This window comes from Lithobates pipiens, unplaced genomic scaffold (assembly GCF_037356315.1).
Source record: "Lithobates pipiens isolate NorthernLeopardFrog02 unplaced genomic scaffold, aLitPip1_a1.2 Scaffold_18, whole genome shotgun sequence".
Taxonomy (NCBI): domain Eukaryota; kingdom Metazoa; phylum Chordata; class Amphibia; order Anura; family Ranidae; genus Lithobates; species Lithobates pipiens.
This window is the reverse complement of record NW_027507758.1, coordinates 548,857,421-548,874,677: the sequence shown is the minus strand read 5'-3', so window position 1 is coordinate 548,874,677 and position 17,257 is coordinate 548,857,421. Positions and strand designations below refer to the sequence as shown.

Genomic DNA, 17,257 nt, shown 5'->3' with positions numbered 1-17,257 from the left:
AAGCAGCTTGCTATGGTGGGCAGTTAGTGGTTGGGGGAAGCTAGAATCGCCAACGGGGGGGACCCCAGAAGGGGAGGGTTGGGGCTGCTCTGTGCAAAACCATTGCACAGAGCAGGCATGTTTAAAGTGAAACTTTACCCATAACTTGATAAAATAAATTTCTTTAGCAAGGAACATAGATTCTACGTTAATTATGCTACCAAAATAAGCGTCTTTTTCTGAGATTGCCTACAGCATTGTTCCTGTTCTTGCAGGAGGCTGCCATTTTGCTGAAGCCCAGATGTTTTGAAACTACATTTCCCATGATGCTCATGCACTCTGCAGTGCAGTTGAGCATCATGGGAAATGTAGTTACAAAACATCTGGAGTGCCAAGGTTCATCACTGATTTAGGCGGTCAGCAGATCTGGCTCTAGTGCCTCTGATTTTCATCACAGTACCTAAAAATAGAGAGCCTCTGAGCATGTGCAGGGTGAGACAGTATATTACTGGATTTTAAACAGTATCATCGCTTATCTTTTATTTTTATGTAGTATACCTGCAAAAGGGGCCAGCTTGAAGTGATGTAGCAGGACTTAATTTTCTGACTTAAGTGTCATTTTAAAAGAAAAATATTTGATGGTTTACAAGTACTTTAAGTGTCACTCTGATCCTTGTGGGCATCGAAAAATGGACTAGTGTGAACAAGCCCTGAAGGATAACAAAGATACATTTTTATTTTCTATAGTTTTGGACAGTTGAGGGTTAAAACCCCTGGCAGGTCTATTTCCCTTCTATGTCCCATTGAGGCAATCTTCCTTTTCTTCTCACTTAACGGACCCAGCAGTAAGTGAGAATCTGTTTTGTTTTCATTGGAACATGTATCCACATGAGCAGATTTTGCTTCAGTTCATGTTCTGGCATGGCTCCAGATGTTTTCCCTTTCCATTCTGGTGACAGTGGTCACAAAGACCGAGGAAAGAGTAAATCTCCTTAGCAAAAGCAGACAACGCTAAAAAATTTGACAGTGCTTTTAACCCCCATTACTCTCAATCTGTCTTAGTCTACTGTATAGACGATTAGATTAAGCAAGGACTTTAAAGGCCAATATAAATGTAACTGTTTGTAATCCAAGTATGCATTGCATTAAGAAATTATAAAAATGTAATCATACAGGGTCTGGATATTTGCAGACCCTGGGTTGTAAGCTGCTACCTTCAGGTGATCGGACACTGGCAAAGCTTTTGAGCACGCCCCCTGAGGCGTACTCCTGGAACTCTACCCCATTTTTAGAGACCTTGGTTTTTGTTTGTCCTGTAGGGGATGGCCATCTATTATGGAGAAGTTTCTATGCTTAAAGCAGAACTTTACCCATAACTGATAACAAAAGAACATACATTTCAAATTCATAATTATGCTACCAAACTTAGTGTGTGATTTAAAATGGCTCCAGCATTGCTCCTGTTCTTGCTGGAAGCAACTATTTTTCTGAAGCCCAGAGCAGCCTATAACCAAAGGTCAATGAAAAGCTTGTGTACTGTGCTCCAAAATATGGAATTTACAATTAACGCAAAATTCCTATAAATCAGTACACAGTCTTTGTGCCGAAAATATCAGCTGTTCTCTTGCCACTTTAATTTTAAAAGGGGAATTGGTCATTAAATAAAACTTATTATATCTGTAGCCAAAGTTTATAATAAAACCAGCACTGTCGCAAAAGCATAAGTTGCTTGATCATACGTGTTTTTCAACTAAAATCCACTTTCCTGGGCTGCCAGTGTCTCTCCAGTAGCCACTAACATGCTTAACATGATGAGGGGAACTGTGCATATGAGGATTCTTACTGCTTGTGGGCTGTAATTGAGGACCAAAGATTGATTTTTTTTTCCCCCTTCATTCCTATGGTTTGTGTTGTAGTGCCATTTTATTTGGAGTTACATGCCAAAGCACAAGTATACTAGTGGTTGTATAGGCCGGGTTCACACTGGTACGACACAACTGTTGTAAGACGGTCATCCTACTTTGCGCTGCAACATCGGTCCTACATTGGTCCTAGTTCCATCCGACTTGAATGAACAAGATAAGATTTTGCTCCGACTTTGAGATAGTCTGACTTTGTCCTTTAGTCAAATATATAGTTATATATTTTCACTTTTTTAGAAGTGATCTCATTCCTCTGTTCCCTCTGTTATCCACTGCATAAGAGCTGGGGTGGAGAAGCTGCAGAGTACTGAACTTTCCAGTAAATGGCTGTGCAGGGGGCAGCATGTCAGGACAAGTCTGATCATTGGAAGAGAGGCTGCGTTTCCAGCACAGTTAGATGACAGACTACTGTGTTCTGCTTAGTGTGGTCAGTATTTAATAGGAAAGGGTGTGGCAGAAACACTAGGGATTTCATATAAAGCGAACAGGAGACTTTTTAATACAAGTACATGTTACAGCAGACAGATATTAGGAATATGAAATGCTGGGGTAACAAACCCTTGAAAGGATTAGTCCAACCTGAGCTTTTTAGGCTGGGCTTCTCCTATGGGTCACAGGAGTGCGATTTGTTTTTGGTTGGGTGACTCGGTTCTCAGTGAAGCGGTGGCGAGGGACAGATGCAGCATCAGTATGACGCTGCATCTTCCTAGGTAAGTATGAATCTACAAAAAAAAAAAAAAAAAACATACTTTTAAATCTAAAATATGGATAAATATTGCACTGCAGGGGATATTGATTTTGCTATTGCCAAGAAATTTGCTTTTTTGATCAGCCAGTCTAGTAACCTGGGCTTTCCCACCAGTTGGCATAACCAGGCTGTGCAATTCTCGGGTAACTGCAGTTTAGTTTGTTCTAGGACAAACCCTATCCTGTAATTGGACAGTGGAGGGGCTGTAGAAATCAGGTCCTTCTGCAAGCTTGTTCACAGTGGATACTTTATGTAAAAATGTTTTTTTTTTTTTTATATATACATATCTATGGCATTAAACGTAAATCCCCAACTATAGCTGGTTATAAAAGACACTTTTTGTATGTATTCAGGATGTAATGTATTTTTTTTTTTTTTTCTTCTATGACGGATCAATACATCCCTCCAGCCCTATTTCCCTCATACGTTATGAAAGACCTAGGTGTAAATCAATTTCTGCCCATATATCTTATTTCCAGCTCACACTGAAAGCAGGATGCTTAAATTGAGTGACTGCAGTCTGAGGACACTAATAGCAATTTGCCGCATTGTTCATTTGATTGACTTTATCGCGGTAAATACCCTGATAGGAGCAGTGGAGAGGCTCTCTGCCGCTCAGCTCCACACAATGCGCCATTCTAATTAAAATGCTGACTTTTACAGGGCAGGCTGCCTAGATTTAGTTAAGGGTGAAATTGACTTGCAATGTTGAAACACCACTATAAACGGATTCACAAGCTACATCTGCATTTGTTAGGTCACTTGGCAGAAAATCCCATCTATTTTAGTCAGCCAGTAATGAGTTCCAGATGATAAAGCCATTGTTAAGGCCGTACAAGGCCTGGGGTGGGAAAAATACATCGCTTTACCTCATCAAAATTCAGTATGTTTTTTTTGTGAGTTTATTCCACGTTCATTGGATAGGAATATACGCTAAATGTTAACTTTTCCAAAGTTAAAAGCTGAAATATTTGTAATGCTTAACTGTAGAGGCAGCATGGTAAAATATTATAATAGCCAGCATGTATGGATTAATTTCAAAGAGTGGTAGCAATGGAGCTTGATTCATTTGGGCCTGTGTTCAAATTTTAGGCAGGCCAGAGACGGTGAAAATGCTGTGGTTGCAGGAAAAAAAATTGCATGATTCCCCCATTAACATGATGTTCACAGGGGAATCCCTCCTGCCTAGCAATTGTCTGCCCTGAGAAGGCAGCGATTATTGCTAGCGGCTATAGCAGCCACTAGCAATAATTGTAAGTGAATCCAGCAGGCTGGCTGTATCCAAGTTGATCGATCAACTTGGTACGTTCAGCCTGCTCACATGCTAATCTAATCTCGGCTGGCTCCTGCTGAACCCACTGAGATTTGAACTGTCTTTAGCCGGCCTAAGGAGATCTAAAGGCAGAAGGTTTTTTATCTTAATGCATTTCTCCCTAATTACCTACCTGAGCCCCTTCTCTCTTCAGCAATGTCCACGATTCCCTCAGCTATCAGGGACACTCCTCCTGCTTGGCTGAGACAGAGCAGCGGTGCCGTTGGCTCCAGCGGCTGTCAGTCAGTCGACCAATCGGGATAGAGGGGGTGGGGCCAGGTCGGGCCTCCATGTCTGAATGAATACACGGAGCTCTGACTCAGCTTGGGTGCCCCCTATAGCAAGCTGCTGGCTGAGGGGCACACGAAGGAGGGAGGGGCTAGGAGCAGCGAAGAGGGACCTGAGAAGAGGATCCAGACTGCACAGAGGAGGTAAGTATAACATGTTTGTTGTTTAAAAAAAAACAAAAACACAAAACTCTACCATCGCTTTAAGGCTAGGTTCAAACTAGCCCACACCATGCATTCTGGTTGAGGGTGCAGGAATCTCATCAATACCTACATCCAGCCCCAGCTGAATCTCACTGCTTATGAGACATGCAGGGCTGCCATTCATTCTGAACGGCACCCTGGCGCATCTCGGCCCGCAGACCATGTGGTTTCCCTGTGGCCGCATTTTTATAAAGGTGCATACTCCTTTTTTCTGCGGTTAACATTCAAATAAGCTGCTGTGCCCAAGCAAACGTGGGACGCTCGGCCTGCACAAGTGTGAACCTACCTTTTAAAATAGGAAAGCCCTAACTTAATGACATTTAGTTTGCTAAGGCACTGTGTGTCATAAACAATTGACTTTAAATTTTCACCTTTTATTCTTCTTTTGTTACACCTCAATCTTGCTCATCTCCTTCAGCCACTTTGAAGTCAGTTTGAGGGAAATTTACTAAAACGTGTGCACTCGGAATCTGGTGCATCAAATCCATCTTTGCCCTGCTGTAATCAGCCGCCTGCCAGGTCCCATGCCACCGTCTCCCTGCCTTAGGTCTCTGGTAGCTGGTAGTCTCTTCCTGGATAGGCAACCAGCCCCCTGATGTGGTGCGGGCCAGATCCTTTCTCCTCCAGCCACAGTGTGGACACTGATGTCTCCTGGGATATGTGATGTGGATATTGTAGGAGACTGTTAGCACACAGAGTATAGGTCCTCCTTGCCTAGGCAAATATACGCAGCTTTTTAGATTGCATAGGTAAGTAGGGTTTCAATGATGCAGAGTGCACATCTGCACCACAGATCTTTGAAGTGAAAAGGAAGATGTGACTCTGAGAGATTAACGTCTGAATATATCCCTTTTTAAACTGCTCTCTGCCTTTGTACGTACCTCTTTCACCCATATCTTTTAGATTTTGGTATCTCTGTGGATGTCCATATCTTCTGCAGGCCATGGGTTTTGATCTGGTGAATGAGCTGCTGTATGAATTTGAGTTGATGTGCTTGACTGTGTCTCTCATTAGGTTGGTTATTGCATAATTTCCGAAAAGCTAACAGTCGGTTTTTTTTCTGTTGTACAGGTGTTCCGGGAAGCTCGGAGAACAGTACCCAGTGTTGTTTACATGCCTCATATCGGGGAATGGTGGGAGGCTGTCAGTGAAACTGTGAGAGCTACCTTTCTAACGCTTCTGCAAGATATCCCTTCCTTCTCTCCCATATTATTACTGTCTACCTCTGAAACGGTGTACGGGGAGCTGCCTGAGGAGGTAAGAAAGCACTTCAGCTGTATACCTTTTATTCATTCAGTAGTCTGCCTCTGGAACCACAAGGATCTAGTGACATTGCTGTGGCACGAGACACATCATTTGATGCTTTCTGTCCCCTCTATATTATGGAAAAACCTACAACCTGGCAAGACTGCTGCTATTTTGGGCACTCAAGCTGCCAACAGTGTGTGTAAATTTTCAGATGCCACATGCAGAGGTAAATGCAACCAATGTTTACGTTTTTACAAACACACACACGTGCACATAAAAAAGCATTGTGGGCCCCTTGTATTAAGTTATATGATTGCTGAAAAAAAAAAGTGCCATCACTGATTTGACAAGGTACAGGTTTATGGGGCTCCCTTTCTAATATTTTCTTAGTAGAGCAGGGCGTTCTGATTTGCATGCTTGTTCTGAGTTGGCCAACAAATATGGATTTATCAGTGCAATGCCTTACTGCTCTTTAAAGCAAATGGGCAAAGTAACAGGTTTCCTGGATAGCTGCAATGCTTGGCCTCCTGTACTTTACTTACATGTACTCCCCGCTTGCTTCTGAAAGTTTTTTTTCTGCCACTACAGAAGGTATGTCCAGAACCTCATCTTGGGGAGAAAAGAGTGTCTCGCCCAATCTTGGCCCTAGTGCAGTAGATGGCAGTAAGGTGGATAATGCAGATTAGTTATTGGAAGATAAACAAGATAAGAGAGTCAATGAGTTTGGGGGTTACAACCCCCCCCCCCCCCCCCCCTTTATCATGGCTTGTATGTTGGTCATTTCAAGAAGCCTGGACCCCCAAAGCTTCTAACAGTGTAGATTTAAAATTTGCACTCGTGGAGGTAATGCAGCATTGGTGCAGACAGGCATCTCCACACACTGGGATTGATTTACTAAATCTGGAAAGTTTCAGAATCTGGTGCAGCTGTGCATGGTAGCCAATCCGCTACTAACTTCAGCTTGTTCAATTGGGCAAGGAAAAAAAAGAAAAACCTTGAAGCTGATTGGTTTCTATACAGAGCTGCACCAGATTTTGTATACTCCAGGTTCCGTAAATGAATCCCCTCAATATGTACTTTGTCTTTGCACCAACAGGTCTGGCAGGAAGTTGGAGACCGGAGGTGTAATGCTACAGAGAGCTGACTGGAATGCAACAGGAATTGCACTAAACTGGAGAATGTCTGTGTTAAATGTCATAAAATATATTGCGCAAAGGTGCCCTGTGCATTATATCAGACAAAAGCATGGTGCTCATGCACTCTGACAGTTCTGACAGTTTACAATCTTTATTTACAGCAATGCTGCAAACTCAAATGTAGTTTGTGTCCTTTGTTGGGAAAATATCACTACAGGTTTGCTTTATAAAGTAAGCACAAATAAAATCCATGCGTCCAAAGGGAAATGCACATTCTTTTTTCCTTTAAAATAAGTCTAGCGGCCATAACCCGTTGCAGGGCGGCCTTGACTTCATGGGCTTACCAGTTACCTTCTCTTGGCCTGCTCTTCCACTTCTAGGTGTTCCCAGGGTTCATATCCAACGACTTGAATACTGACACAGATGAAATCCTCTTTAAAAGGTTTTATTTTGCAGTAAGAACTCTCAATTAACACAGTCTCTTAGGGAACAGAGGCCACGGGTGAAGAACTCGGGCACCTTGAACTGCAAGTCTAGCAAAGTCTCTATTTCCACCCAGAGAGTAGCCACTCACAGCTGGGTACTTCAAGGCTGAACAGATCTCTAGCCAGAAATCATGGCAATCGGCACGTTCACTCAAACTTGATAAATCAAGGGTGAATAGGAACCTTTTCCCTCTGTACCTGGAACGTTTCCCGTCTTCTCAATGGTACTGGAAAAGTGTGAATTCGTCAATGTCCTTCTCAACTCAGTAACCAGGCACTTCTCAGGATGCCACTTGCCGGCCCTCCTCCGAAGAGTCATCCCTCGGTCACTTCCACGAGCTGGGGTGTCCCTTCAAGCCAAGAGCACACCCGGACACTTTGAATCCTCCCTCAGTTACTACTCCTCGGACCAGCAGGTTCCCCAGACTCTGGAACTGACAGATCCCTACCCCAGACCAAGCAGGTCTATCGGGCCCCACACAGGAACATGTTGCGTGGTGTTAAACACCCCGTGACCAGGACCCCTCATGGGGCTACCCCGGTCCTGGAACCAGACCCCACGGGTCTCACAAACAAATCTGGAACCTCGAACATGTGACCCACACCCCCTTAAGTACCCTTTCCTAGACTCCTCAGCGGGCCCCAGTACTCCCACTGATTGGCTCCGAGAAAGCTGATACCTAAAAATCCAACCAGGCCTGGTTCTAACCTGTCATGTGCACCTCACCATTCACATGACCAGGCAGAACTTTCAAACACAGCCTTGCCAGACTGGTGTTAAGGCCTACCTACACAATTAACCCTTGGAACCTTTATTGTTCTGAGGCCAAAAACTAAATTTACATGTGTATGACATTTGATCTCAAATGTCATCCGCTACATAAGTAATCATTTTATTTTCATTTAATGCAAGTCATCCTTGATGAGAGGATTTAAAATGCGTTTATTTTTTGTTTGCAAATTAAAATGTGTTGTAATAAGTCATGTTTTATTTGAACTCTTATTCTTCTACTGTAATGGAACACTGAATTCTAAGTCACTGAGATCATAACAGTTCTATTGTATCCTGTTAAAACACTTAAGTAAAAACAATGTTATCGTTTTCCAAACTTTACAGTGACTAATTTGCAACTACAGAATTCTTTGATTCTGAGGAAAGTACAAAATAATCCACTCACAAGTGAATTTATAACTTCAGTTTTACCTTTTGTATCGAAGGGTGAGCTCCAGAAATATCTAAGTACCTTTAGTTCAGTTATGTATTATTTAAAAAGTTTTATTTTTATATTCTGAAATATTTTTTCAGATTGTCTTTACAATTTTCACACCGAGGTTTTATTGCAATGTGCTGTCAATCACACAGTGATAGCAGCTATAACCGTACATGTAAAATCTGGCAGGCTGGTTGTACCAAAGTTGATTGATCGCTCAACTTTGGTACATTCAGCCTGCTCATACATGGTTCGAATCTAATTCAAACGGTCTATGGCCGGCTTAATACTGGAGGTAGGTTTAAAGGTACTTTATAGTCTAGCTTGACCATGAATAGACGGAACCCACCCCGTCGCCCACAAGGCTGCCTATTCTGTATCATATGATTTGGTTGCTAGAAAGTTTAGTGGTGCATTACATCCACTGGATTCATTCCTATCTTAGAGGCCTAAATCATATGATGTGCGAATTGGAAAGCACATGAAATGTGGTGCTTTTTGGTATCTGTCTGCAGTGTACTATGCAGGCCTTTGAATTAGGCTACTTTTAGCCCATTCTGGCTTTGACAGTGTTTACTGGCTCTCTTTAGAAATTAATTTTCAGTTTTTCTGGAATCTTTGGTTGGGGGTGGGGTGGAACTTTGCACTGACCTCAGTGTGGTGATGTCCCTTCATGACCCAATCCGCTGTAGGTGGGAAGGTAACCACAATATAATAAGGTGGACAAAATGCCACAAGGGCTTTGATATGGTATGCTAGGTAGTTATTAATCAAGAATTTGCCCCAGAGCTGTAAATGGGCCATATCACACTCCAGTTCCAGATCTATTGTCCCAGAGCTTGGACACTAATGCGATTTGTGTCTTCTGTAAAAGCAAGTTGCTCTGGACCACGTGGCTGAACATAATGAGCTTATTCATATAAATTCTTAATGTTTATTCGTAAAAGGTGTCTTTAAAGAAATGCCTGTGACAGCGGTGTAAGGAGAAGCTCCAACTGATGTTCCCCTCCGTTACTGTGTGCTTTACTCCTATTGGCTTGCTGCTTGCACTGTACACCCTCCTCCTATCGGCATGCTACTTGACCCACAGCATAACTGATAGGGTCCTTGTGCTGCTTCCCAGTATTTAACATGTTGTACAGGCCTTTTAATAGGCTGATTCCAGATCAAATCCTGATATTTAACATTGCTTGCAATTTAAAAAACAAAACCAAAAAAAAAGAAATCTAAAGATGCATTAAGGAATATTAATTCATTGCATTAACTTTTATATCTGCCTGGAATTTTACTTAATACATAACACTTTATTAGGGTTTATCTCAGCATGCCTGATTGTGTTAGGCTTTCCTGGTTGCAGAGCTGTAATTTATTTTTCTGCAAATTTTGTTTCTCTGCAGGTGAAGCGTATTTTCAGATCTCAATATGAAGAGGTCTTTGTCATTAGCAGACCTGATGAGGAAGATCGTTTTAACTTTTTCCAAGACTTGATCCTCAGTCAGGCAGCCATGCCACCTCCTAAAAAGAAAAACACAGGTAAGTGTCCAGGACGTAGTTAATCACCCATTAATATATTACTTGCTGACCAAAAGCGGATTTAAGTCTTATCTCTGATTTACACAAGAGGCAGCTGCAGTAGGAAACCATAATGCTTGAGACTGAGGAGATTGCACTGTATTCCCTGCCTAGTTCTCACCATTGTTCTATTCTTCGTGGACCACAGTAGTATGCTGTAAATTAGCTACGTTGTCATTGATAATATAATGGGATTTACACCTCCATGCTCAGCATTGACCCCTTAAACAGCAGCGATGGTAAACCAGAACACAGCCCTAACAAATGTATCAAAGGCGTGCAGCATGCTACTTGTGAGCCTTTCATGGGATCCAAACTCCTTTCCCTTGTCAAACCATTGATCCCTTCATGGCTGAGAGTACCATCTGAGCCAAAGGCTTAAGCAGGGGCAAAGGGAGCCAAGATTTTCAAACCGAGCTGTTTTTAAGCAATCCAGCTTGACGGGGGTTTTCCCTGTCATTTGGCTGTAATCATCCAGCTTGAGAGTTGATGTATTCACCTGCATGTCGTTCATGGGGACTGCGGCAGTTATCAACATAGGCACAGCATGTGTACACTACACATGTAAAGTCCTACCAGGTGCTTCTTTACCCCCTGTAGTTGCGCCATGTGACCATTGGGGGGCGCATTCTTTATAAATGTTGTTTTTCCAGTGTTTTCAGTCAACACCACATTCATCTTGACTCTTTCCTTCCTCTGGTGGTGAGCAGCTCCTAAATGCTGTGAAAAACAGCTCCATGCAATGACACGCTATGCAGTATTTCCCCGAGGTGTCAGGGGGGGTTGTGGTCTTCACCCTAGTCTTTAAGCAAGTGGGTTGAGTGGCTTTGGATGTCATTCACCCAAATGAGATCTGGCTTGTATAACAGTTGGTGCTGCTTTTTAATTGCTTAAAAACTTGCTGGGGACTAATTTTGCTGGAGCTGGATTTCAAGACCCACCTCACCAGGATGTAGAACTACCGCTTGTGTGACCTCGTGGTTTACGTGGCGTTCCAGTCATTTTTCAGTTTTAATAAAAGTCAGCACCTAAAAAAAGCATAGCTGCTGATTTTTATTAAAAACGCTCGCCTGTCCCACGGTCCAGCGTTGCGCCTCTCGAAGCCTCGTTTTTTTTTTCTTTGTTTTTTTTTTTTTCTGTCAAGGCACCCTTTAAAGGTATGCACAATTTAGAGGTCCCCCGTTCTAAAATGTAAAAAACTAAACTAATAGTGTTTATAGATTGTAAGCTCCAACAAGCAGGGCATTCTGATCCCTCCCGTATTGAATTGTATTGTTACTGTACTGTCTGCCCCCATGTTGTAAAGAGCTGCGCAAACCTGTATAATTATAATACATAAAACAGTGGCATCTACACCAGAACACACAACATAAGATTTGATTTATTTCTGCAATGCGATATATACATTTGCACATAGGTACTGACTAGTAATCCAGCTTTTCTCTTCTCCCTCTGTAATATTATACAGGATTTATATAGCGCCAGCAGTTTACGCAGTTCTTTACAATGTAAAAAGGGAGACCGTACAGTTACAATACCATAAAATACAAGAGGGTTTAGAGGGCCATGCTCAAAGAGCTTACTTTCTAATAGTGCGGGGAAAGTGCCTCAAAGAGGTTATAACTGGGGGGTGAGATGATGGAAGTGATGAAAGATTAGTTGGAGTGATGGCCTTCCCGGAAGAGATGAGTTTTCAGGGATTGCCTAAATGCACCCAGGGTAGGAGATAGCCAGACAGATTGAGGTAGAGAGTTCCAGAGGATGGGAGAGACTCTGGAGAAGTCCTGAAGATGGGCATTGGGGGAGCAGACAAGGGAGCCTAGAGCAGGTCTTGAGAGGAGCAGAGTGTACGGTTTAGGTGATATTTGGAGATTGGAGATGTAACTTGTGAGTTGTGAATGGCTTTGTATGTTGTAGTTAGTATATTGAATTTAATTTGCTGGGTGATCGGAAAGCCAGTGTAGGGATTGGTGAAGGGAATGGCAGACACTAAGTGGTTGGTAAGGTAGATAAGTCTGGCAGCAGCATTTATGATAGACTGAAGAGGTATACAAAGGTAGGAATATGAGAATGGAGTTGCAATAGTCAAGGTGAGAGATGACAAGGGATTGCTTGAGTAGCATGGTGGTTTCATTAGTTAACCACTACAATACAGGGCACTTTCACCCCCTTCCTTCCCAGCCCAATTTTCAGCTTTCATCGCTCTGGCACTTTCAATGACAATTGCGCGGTCATGCTACACTGTACCCAAATGAAATTTTTATCATTTTGTTCGCACAAATAGAGCTTTATTTTGGTGGTATTTATTCACGACTCTGTTTTTTATTTTTGCGATGCAAAAAAAGAGGAAATTTGAAAAAAATATATATTTTATTTTTTCTATTTTAAAAGAAATCCAATAAAATCAAATTTTGTCATAAATTTAAGCCAAAATGTATTCTGCTACGTGTTTTTGGTAAAAAAAAATTCCCTTAAGTGTATAATAATTGGTTTGTGTGATCACGGACATATGTACACAAATGATCATGTACAGATGTGTGCAGGTGATCACGTACATATGTGTGCAGATAATCATTGGAACATGTGATTTTAGTGGGACATATGTGGGGGACATGTGTGTTTTTTTATTTGGGGACATGTGTGGTGACATTTGTATTGTTGTGACATGTGTGTTTACACTGTGCGGTGATGTGTGTTTACACTAGACTGGTGATCAGTTAGTAAAAAGCTGTAAAAACAGCTCATACTCACTGATCACCAGCCGGCTGCAGCGATCTGCTCTCCTCTCCTCAGCGATGACTTGTGTGAGGAGAGGAGGAGCCGATTGCCTAGCAACTGGCTGTTTACATCACATGATGGCCGTGATTCGACACGGCCGTCATGTGATCAGGAGGGCCAATCACAGAGCCCTCCTGCCGATCCGAGATGTGCCGTGTCCGGGTGACACGAGCGCATCGGGATCACGCCGCTGCGTGGGCACGCGCGCACGATCCCCCTCCTTCTGAAGGACGTTCCTGAACGTCCTATCAGAAGTAGAGAGGTCCCACCTGGCCGTATATGTACATTGGCTAAAAAGGAGAGAATTTGAGATGTTAAGTAGGTGAAATCCATAAGCTTTTGACAATGTTTGGATTTGGGGCTGAAAGGACAGGTCAGAGTCTATTACATCTAGTACCCTGGCATGAGGGGAGGGATTGATGGTTGCATTATTGACTTTGATGAAAGTCATGGAGGGGGCCATGGGGAGGGGGGAATATTATCAGTTCGGTTTTAGAGAGATTTAGTTTAAGGAAGTGGCGCAACATGTCAGTAAGCGAGAGGAGACTAAGGCTATGTTCACACCTATGCGGATCTCTCCGCATCCAATTCATACGTATGCAAATTGGATGCGGTTTCCCCCCGCATCCAATTCACATAGCAGGAAAATATGACCGGTTACCATGTCTCCGAGGCGGCTGCGGTGTGCACTGCAAAGAAACGCTATGCATCTTTGCCTCCGTTTCAGGGCCAGATTGAGGCAAAGATTCTGCCCCGATTCATCCCCGAAATGGAGAACAGGGACGGACGGACAGCGTTGCTGTGAGATCCGCAGCCAGTTTAGGTGTGAACCGAGCCTAAAGGAGTGAGATGAGTAGACAGATCTGTGTCTCATCAGTGTAGAGAGATGGTATTTGAAGCCGTGGTATGTTATCAGGTGACCAAGGGGGGAGCTGTAGATGGAGCAGAGAAGAAGTCCAGGAATAGAGCCTTAGGAGATCCCTACAGAAAAAGGAAGTGGAGAGGAGGAGACTGAGTTGTAGGTTACACTGAATGAGTCCTGTGAACGACAACCAGGATAGAGCAGAATCTTGGAGGTCACGGGAGCTAAGTTTGAGAAGGAGCAGGGGGTCAATGGTATCAAAAGCCACAGAGGGGTCAGGCAGTAGGAATACGGAGTAGTGGCCATTGGTTTTAGCCGTTATTAAATTTTTAGTAAGTTTACGGCAGGTTCTATGGAGTGCTGCAAGCGAAAGTCAGACTGTAGAGGGTCACCAAGGTTTTTTATTGAGGTATGAGTGAAGATGATTGTAGACTAAGCGTCCAGAAGTTGAGGTGAATGGGAGCAATGAGATGGGTCTTAAGTTCATGTTGGCGGTGTCTAGTGAGAGCTTTTTAAGTATGAGCGTTATCTATGCATGCTTTAGAGAGGAGGGGAAGGTGCCAGTAGAGAGGGAGAGATGGAAGATGTGAGGGAGCATAGGATAGAATAAGAGGGTGACCTTAGTAGTTGTGAGGTAAGAGGAACCAGAGGACTATTTTTCTCTTCCTCCAACTATTGTGACCCCAGTGCTAACAGAGGGGCAGGGAAGGGACAATAATGCAGGTTGGCTGCTGGTGTCCTAATAACCAATGAAATCGTAGGTTAAGGAGAATGTAGGGTGCCTGGGGACACCCTACATTCTCCTTATCTGCTTGCCGACCGGCTCACGCCGATATACGCCGGCAGAAGGGCACATACAGGCAGATTAAAGTACCCGTACATTGCCCTTTAAGAAGCTGTTTGTGGGCGCGGCCGCGACCTCTGTGAGTGGGATCATGGGTCCAATGGACTTTGTCCGTGGGGGATACCCGCAATAGTCTCACGGAGAGGAAGGACAGGGAAATGCTAATGTAAACAAGCATTTCCCAGTTCTGCTTAGTGACACTGATCATAGCTCCCTGTAATTGGGATCGCTGATCAATGTTGTGTCACAAATAGCCCTTCCCCCCCCACAGTTAGAATCACTCCCTAGGACACACTTAACCCCTACAGCACCACCTAGTGGTTAACCCCTTCACTGCCAGTCATTTACACAGTAATCAATAGATTCTTTTTTTTTTTTACTTTATATCTTTATTTTTCATTTCACTTTTATAAAACAGTCATCACTCTCATACAATTAAAATTTTGAAGAGGGAAACAACAAAAGAGGAGGGGTAGAGAAAAAAGGGAAAAAACCCAAAATACAAAAAAAGCAGAAGAAAAAAAATATGAGCCCCCCTTTCATGAATAACATCATTAATCTCTATATGTATTTCTTACCCAAAATCCTATCATTTTTAATTGCACTGATCGCTGTATCAATGTGAATGGTCCCAAAATCACGCCAAGTGTCTGATCTGTCTGCCAATAATGTCGCAGTCACAATAAAAATCGCTGATCACTGCCATTACTAGTAAAAAAAAAAAAAACTAATAAAAATGCCATATAACGATCCCCTATTTTTGTAGACGCTATAGCTTTTGCACAAACCAATCAATATACACTTATTGCGTTTTTTTTTTTTTTTATGTTTTTACCAAAAATATGTAGAATACATATCGGCCTAAACTGAGGAAAAAATGTTTATATATATTTTTGGGCGATATTTATTATAGCTAAAATAAAAAAATATATATATATATTTTTTCCCCAAATTGTCGCTATTTTTGTTTTGTTTTGCAGCACAAAAAATAAAAACCGCAGGGGTGATCAAATACCACCAAAAGAAAGCTCTATTTGTGGGGGGAAAAGGACATCAATTTTGTTTGGGAGCCATGTTGCATGACCGAGCAATTGTCCGTTAAACTGACGCAGTGCCGAATCGCAAAAAGTGCTCTGGTCTTTGGGCAGCCAAATGGTTCGGGGCTTAAGTGGTTAACCTATGATTTTATCAGTTGTTGGGACACCAGCAGCTGGCTTGCACGCTTCCCAAGCTTATAATGCTACACAAGCTTGTTAACAGATTCTGGGCAATTTTGTCATTTTGCCAAGGCACCCCTGAAAAACACAGGATGTCACAGCACCTTGGTTGAAAAAGACTGCTCTAGACCACACCTGAGCAAGAGCCTACTTTACAGCTTCACTTCCTCTTCTTTTTTTTTTTTTTTTTCTTTTTTTTTTTTTTTTTTTACGTTCTTTAAAATGAATATTACTCCTTCCCAAAACTTTGGGCTTGTAGCAGGGAATAGCAGCCAGCCTTGCAGTGTTTTGTGAACAATAAACCAGCTGTGACCTGCTGATCTGCTAAAATTTCAGCTTATCCACACCTGCTAGGATCCGAGCTTGCTGCACAGACACAGGCCCTGTTACTTAGTTTAAAAAAAAGTAAAGGATAGGTGCCCAGAGAGTAAGATGGGAGTCTCTGATAAAGGTAACCAGACATGACAGCTGTTTCCTGAAATAGCCAAGGCTTCCATCCACTGCTGAAAGCTGCTTCTGGAAGCATCTGTAGTGATCTAGTCCCTGTGACTGGGCATAACTGTGTAGTGGGTTCTGCTGTGCAGATAGCTATGCTCCTGGAGTCAGTGGCAGCTTGGGATAGCAAGTACCCTCTAAAATTGTAATTTATAGATCTATAAAGGGAGAAATGTAAGCTTATAAAAAGAGTTCTGTGATGCTGGTGAATTTCCAATTGATATTATTCATAGCGGCCAATCGGAAGTCATTTTTCGCAGATTAACTTTTGGTTAACTAAATCACAACGGGCTGTTATGGGTTACTGAATATTCCACTAAGGTGACCGTATGATAGAAGTCTGTTCGTGTCTTATGTTTCTCTTTAGTAATTCCTTGGGTGATTAGTTTTCAGAAGATGACCTAGATAACTTGTAATCCATTGTTACATTTAATGGAGTGTCATTTTAACAGATTTATGTTAATAGAATAGTCTGACTGCATGAAGAAAAAGGGAATGATTGCCCTAATATCTGTTATGATAGTGGCAGTAGATGGGTAAAATACAGTGATATAGAAATGCAATGGACTGATAACACCCTACATTAATCGAAATACTTCTGTGCATAAAAATGAAATTGTTACCGTCAAAACGTCATTTATCTTTCATCAGTTACTGTTCCTTTCCCTGTTGTTCCACCACCGTGACCGTTCATGATGGATGGAAGAATAATACATTCTTAGGACTGATGTAACTTTGTCTTTCAGAAACCCGATCTTTGGAAGTTCTACCGCCTGCACCACCTCCTCCCCCTCGTCAGTTGTCTGAAGTGGAGAAGCAAAGGATGGAGGACCACGAAGAGAACACTTTGCGGGAACTGAGACTGTTCCTCAGGGATGTTACCAAGCGGCTGGCCACTGACAAGCGCTTTAACATCTTCAGCAAACCGGTGGATATTGAAGAGGTCTTGTTTCAGTA

At 42.6% G+C, this 17,257-nt stretch overlaps 1 protein-coding gene across 1 annotated transcript in view; it reads left to right on the top strand.

Annotated features, from left to right (window-relative positions):
• ATAD2B (ATPase family AAA domain containing 2B) overlaps positions 1 to 17,257 on the top strand; it is a 201,962-nt gene that overhangs the window by 110,557 nt on the left and 74,148 nt on the right. The window contains exons 19-21 of the mRNA XM_077488860.1: positions 5,524 to 5,709; positions 9,930 to 10,065; positions 17,047 to 17,243. Coding sequence (XP_077344986.1) covers positions 5,524 to 5,709; positions 9,930 to 10,065; positions 17,047 to 17,243 — 519 coding nt within the window. The remainder of the gene's footprint in view (positions 1 to 5,523; positions 5,710 to 9,929; positions 10,066 to 17,046; positions 17,244 to 17,257) is intronic.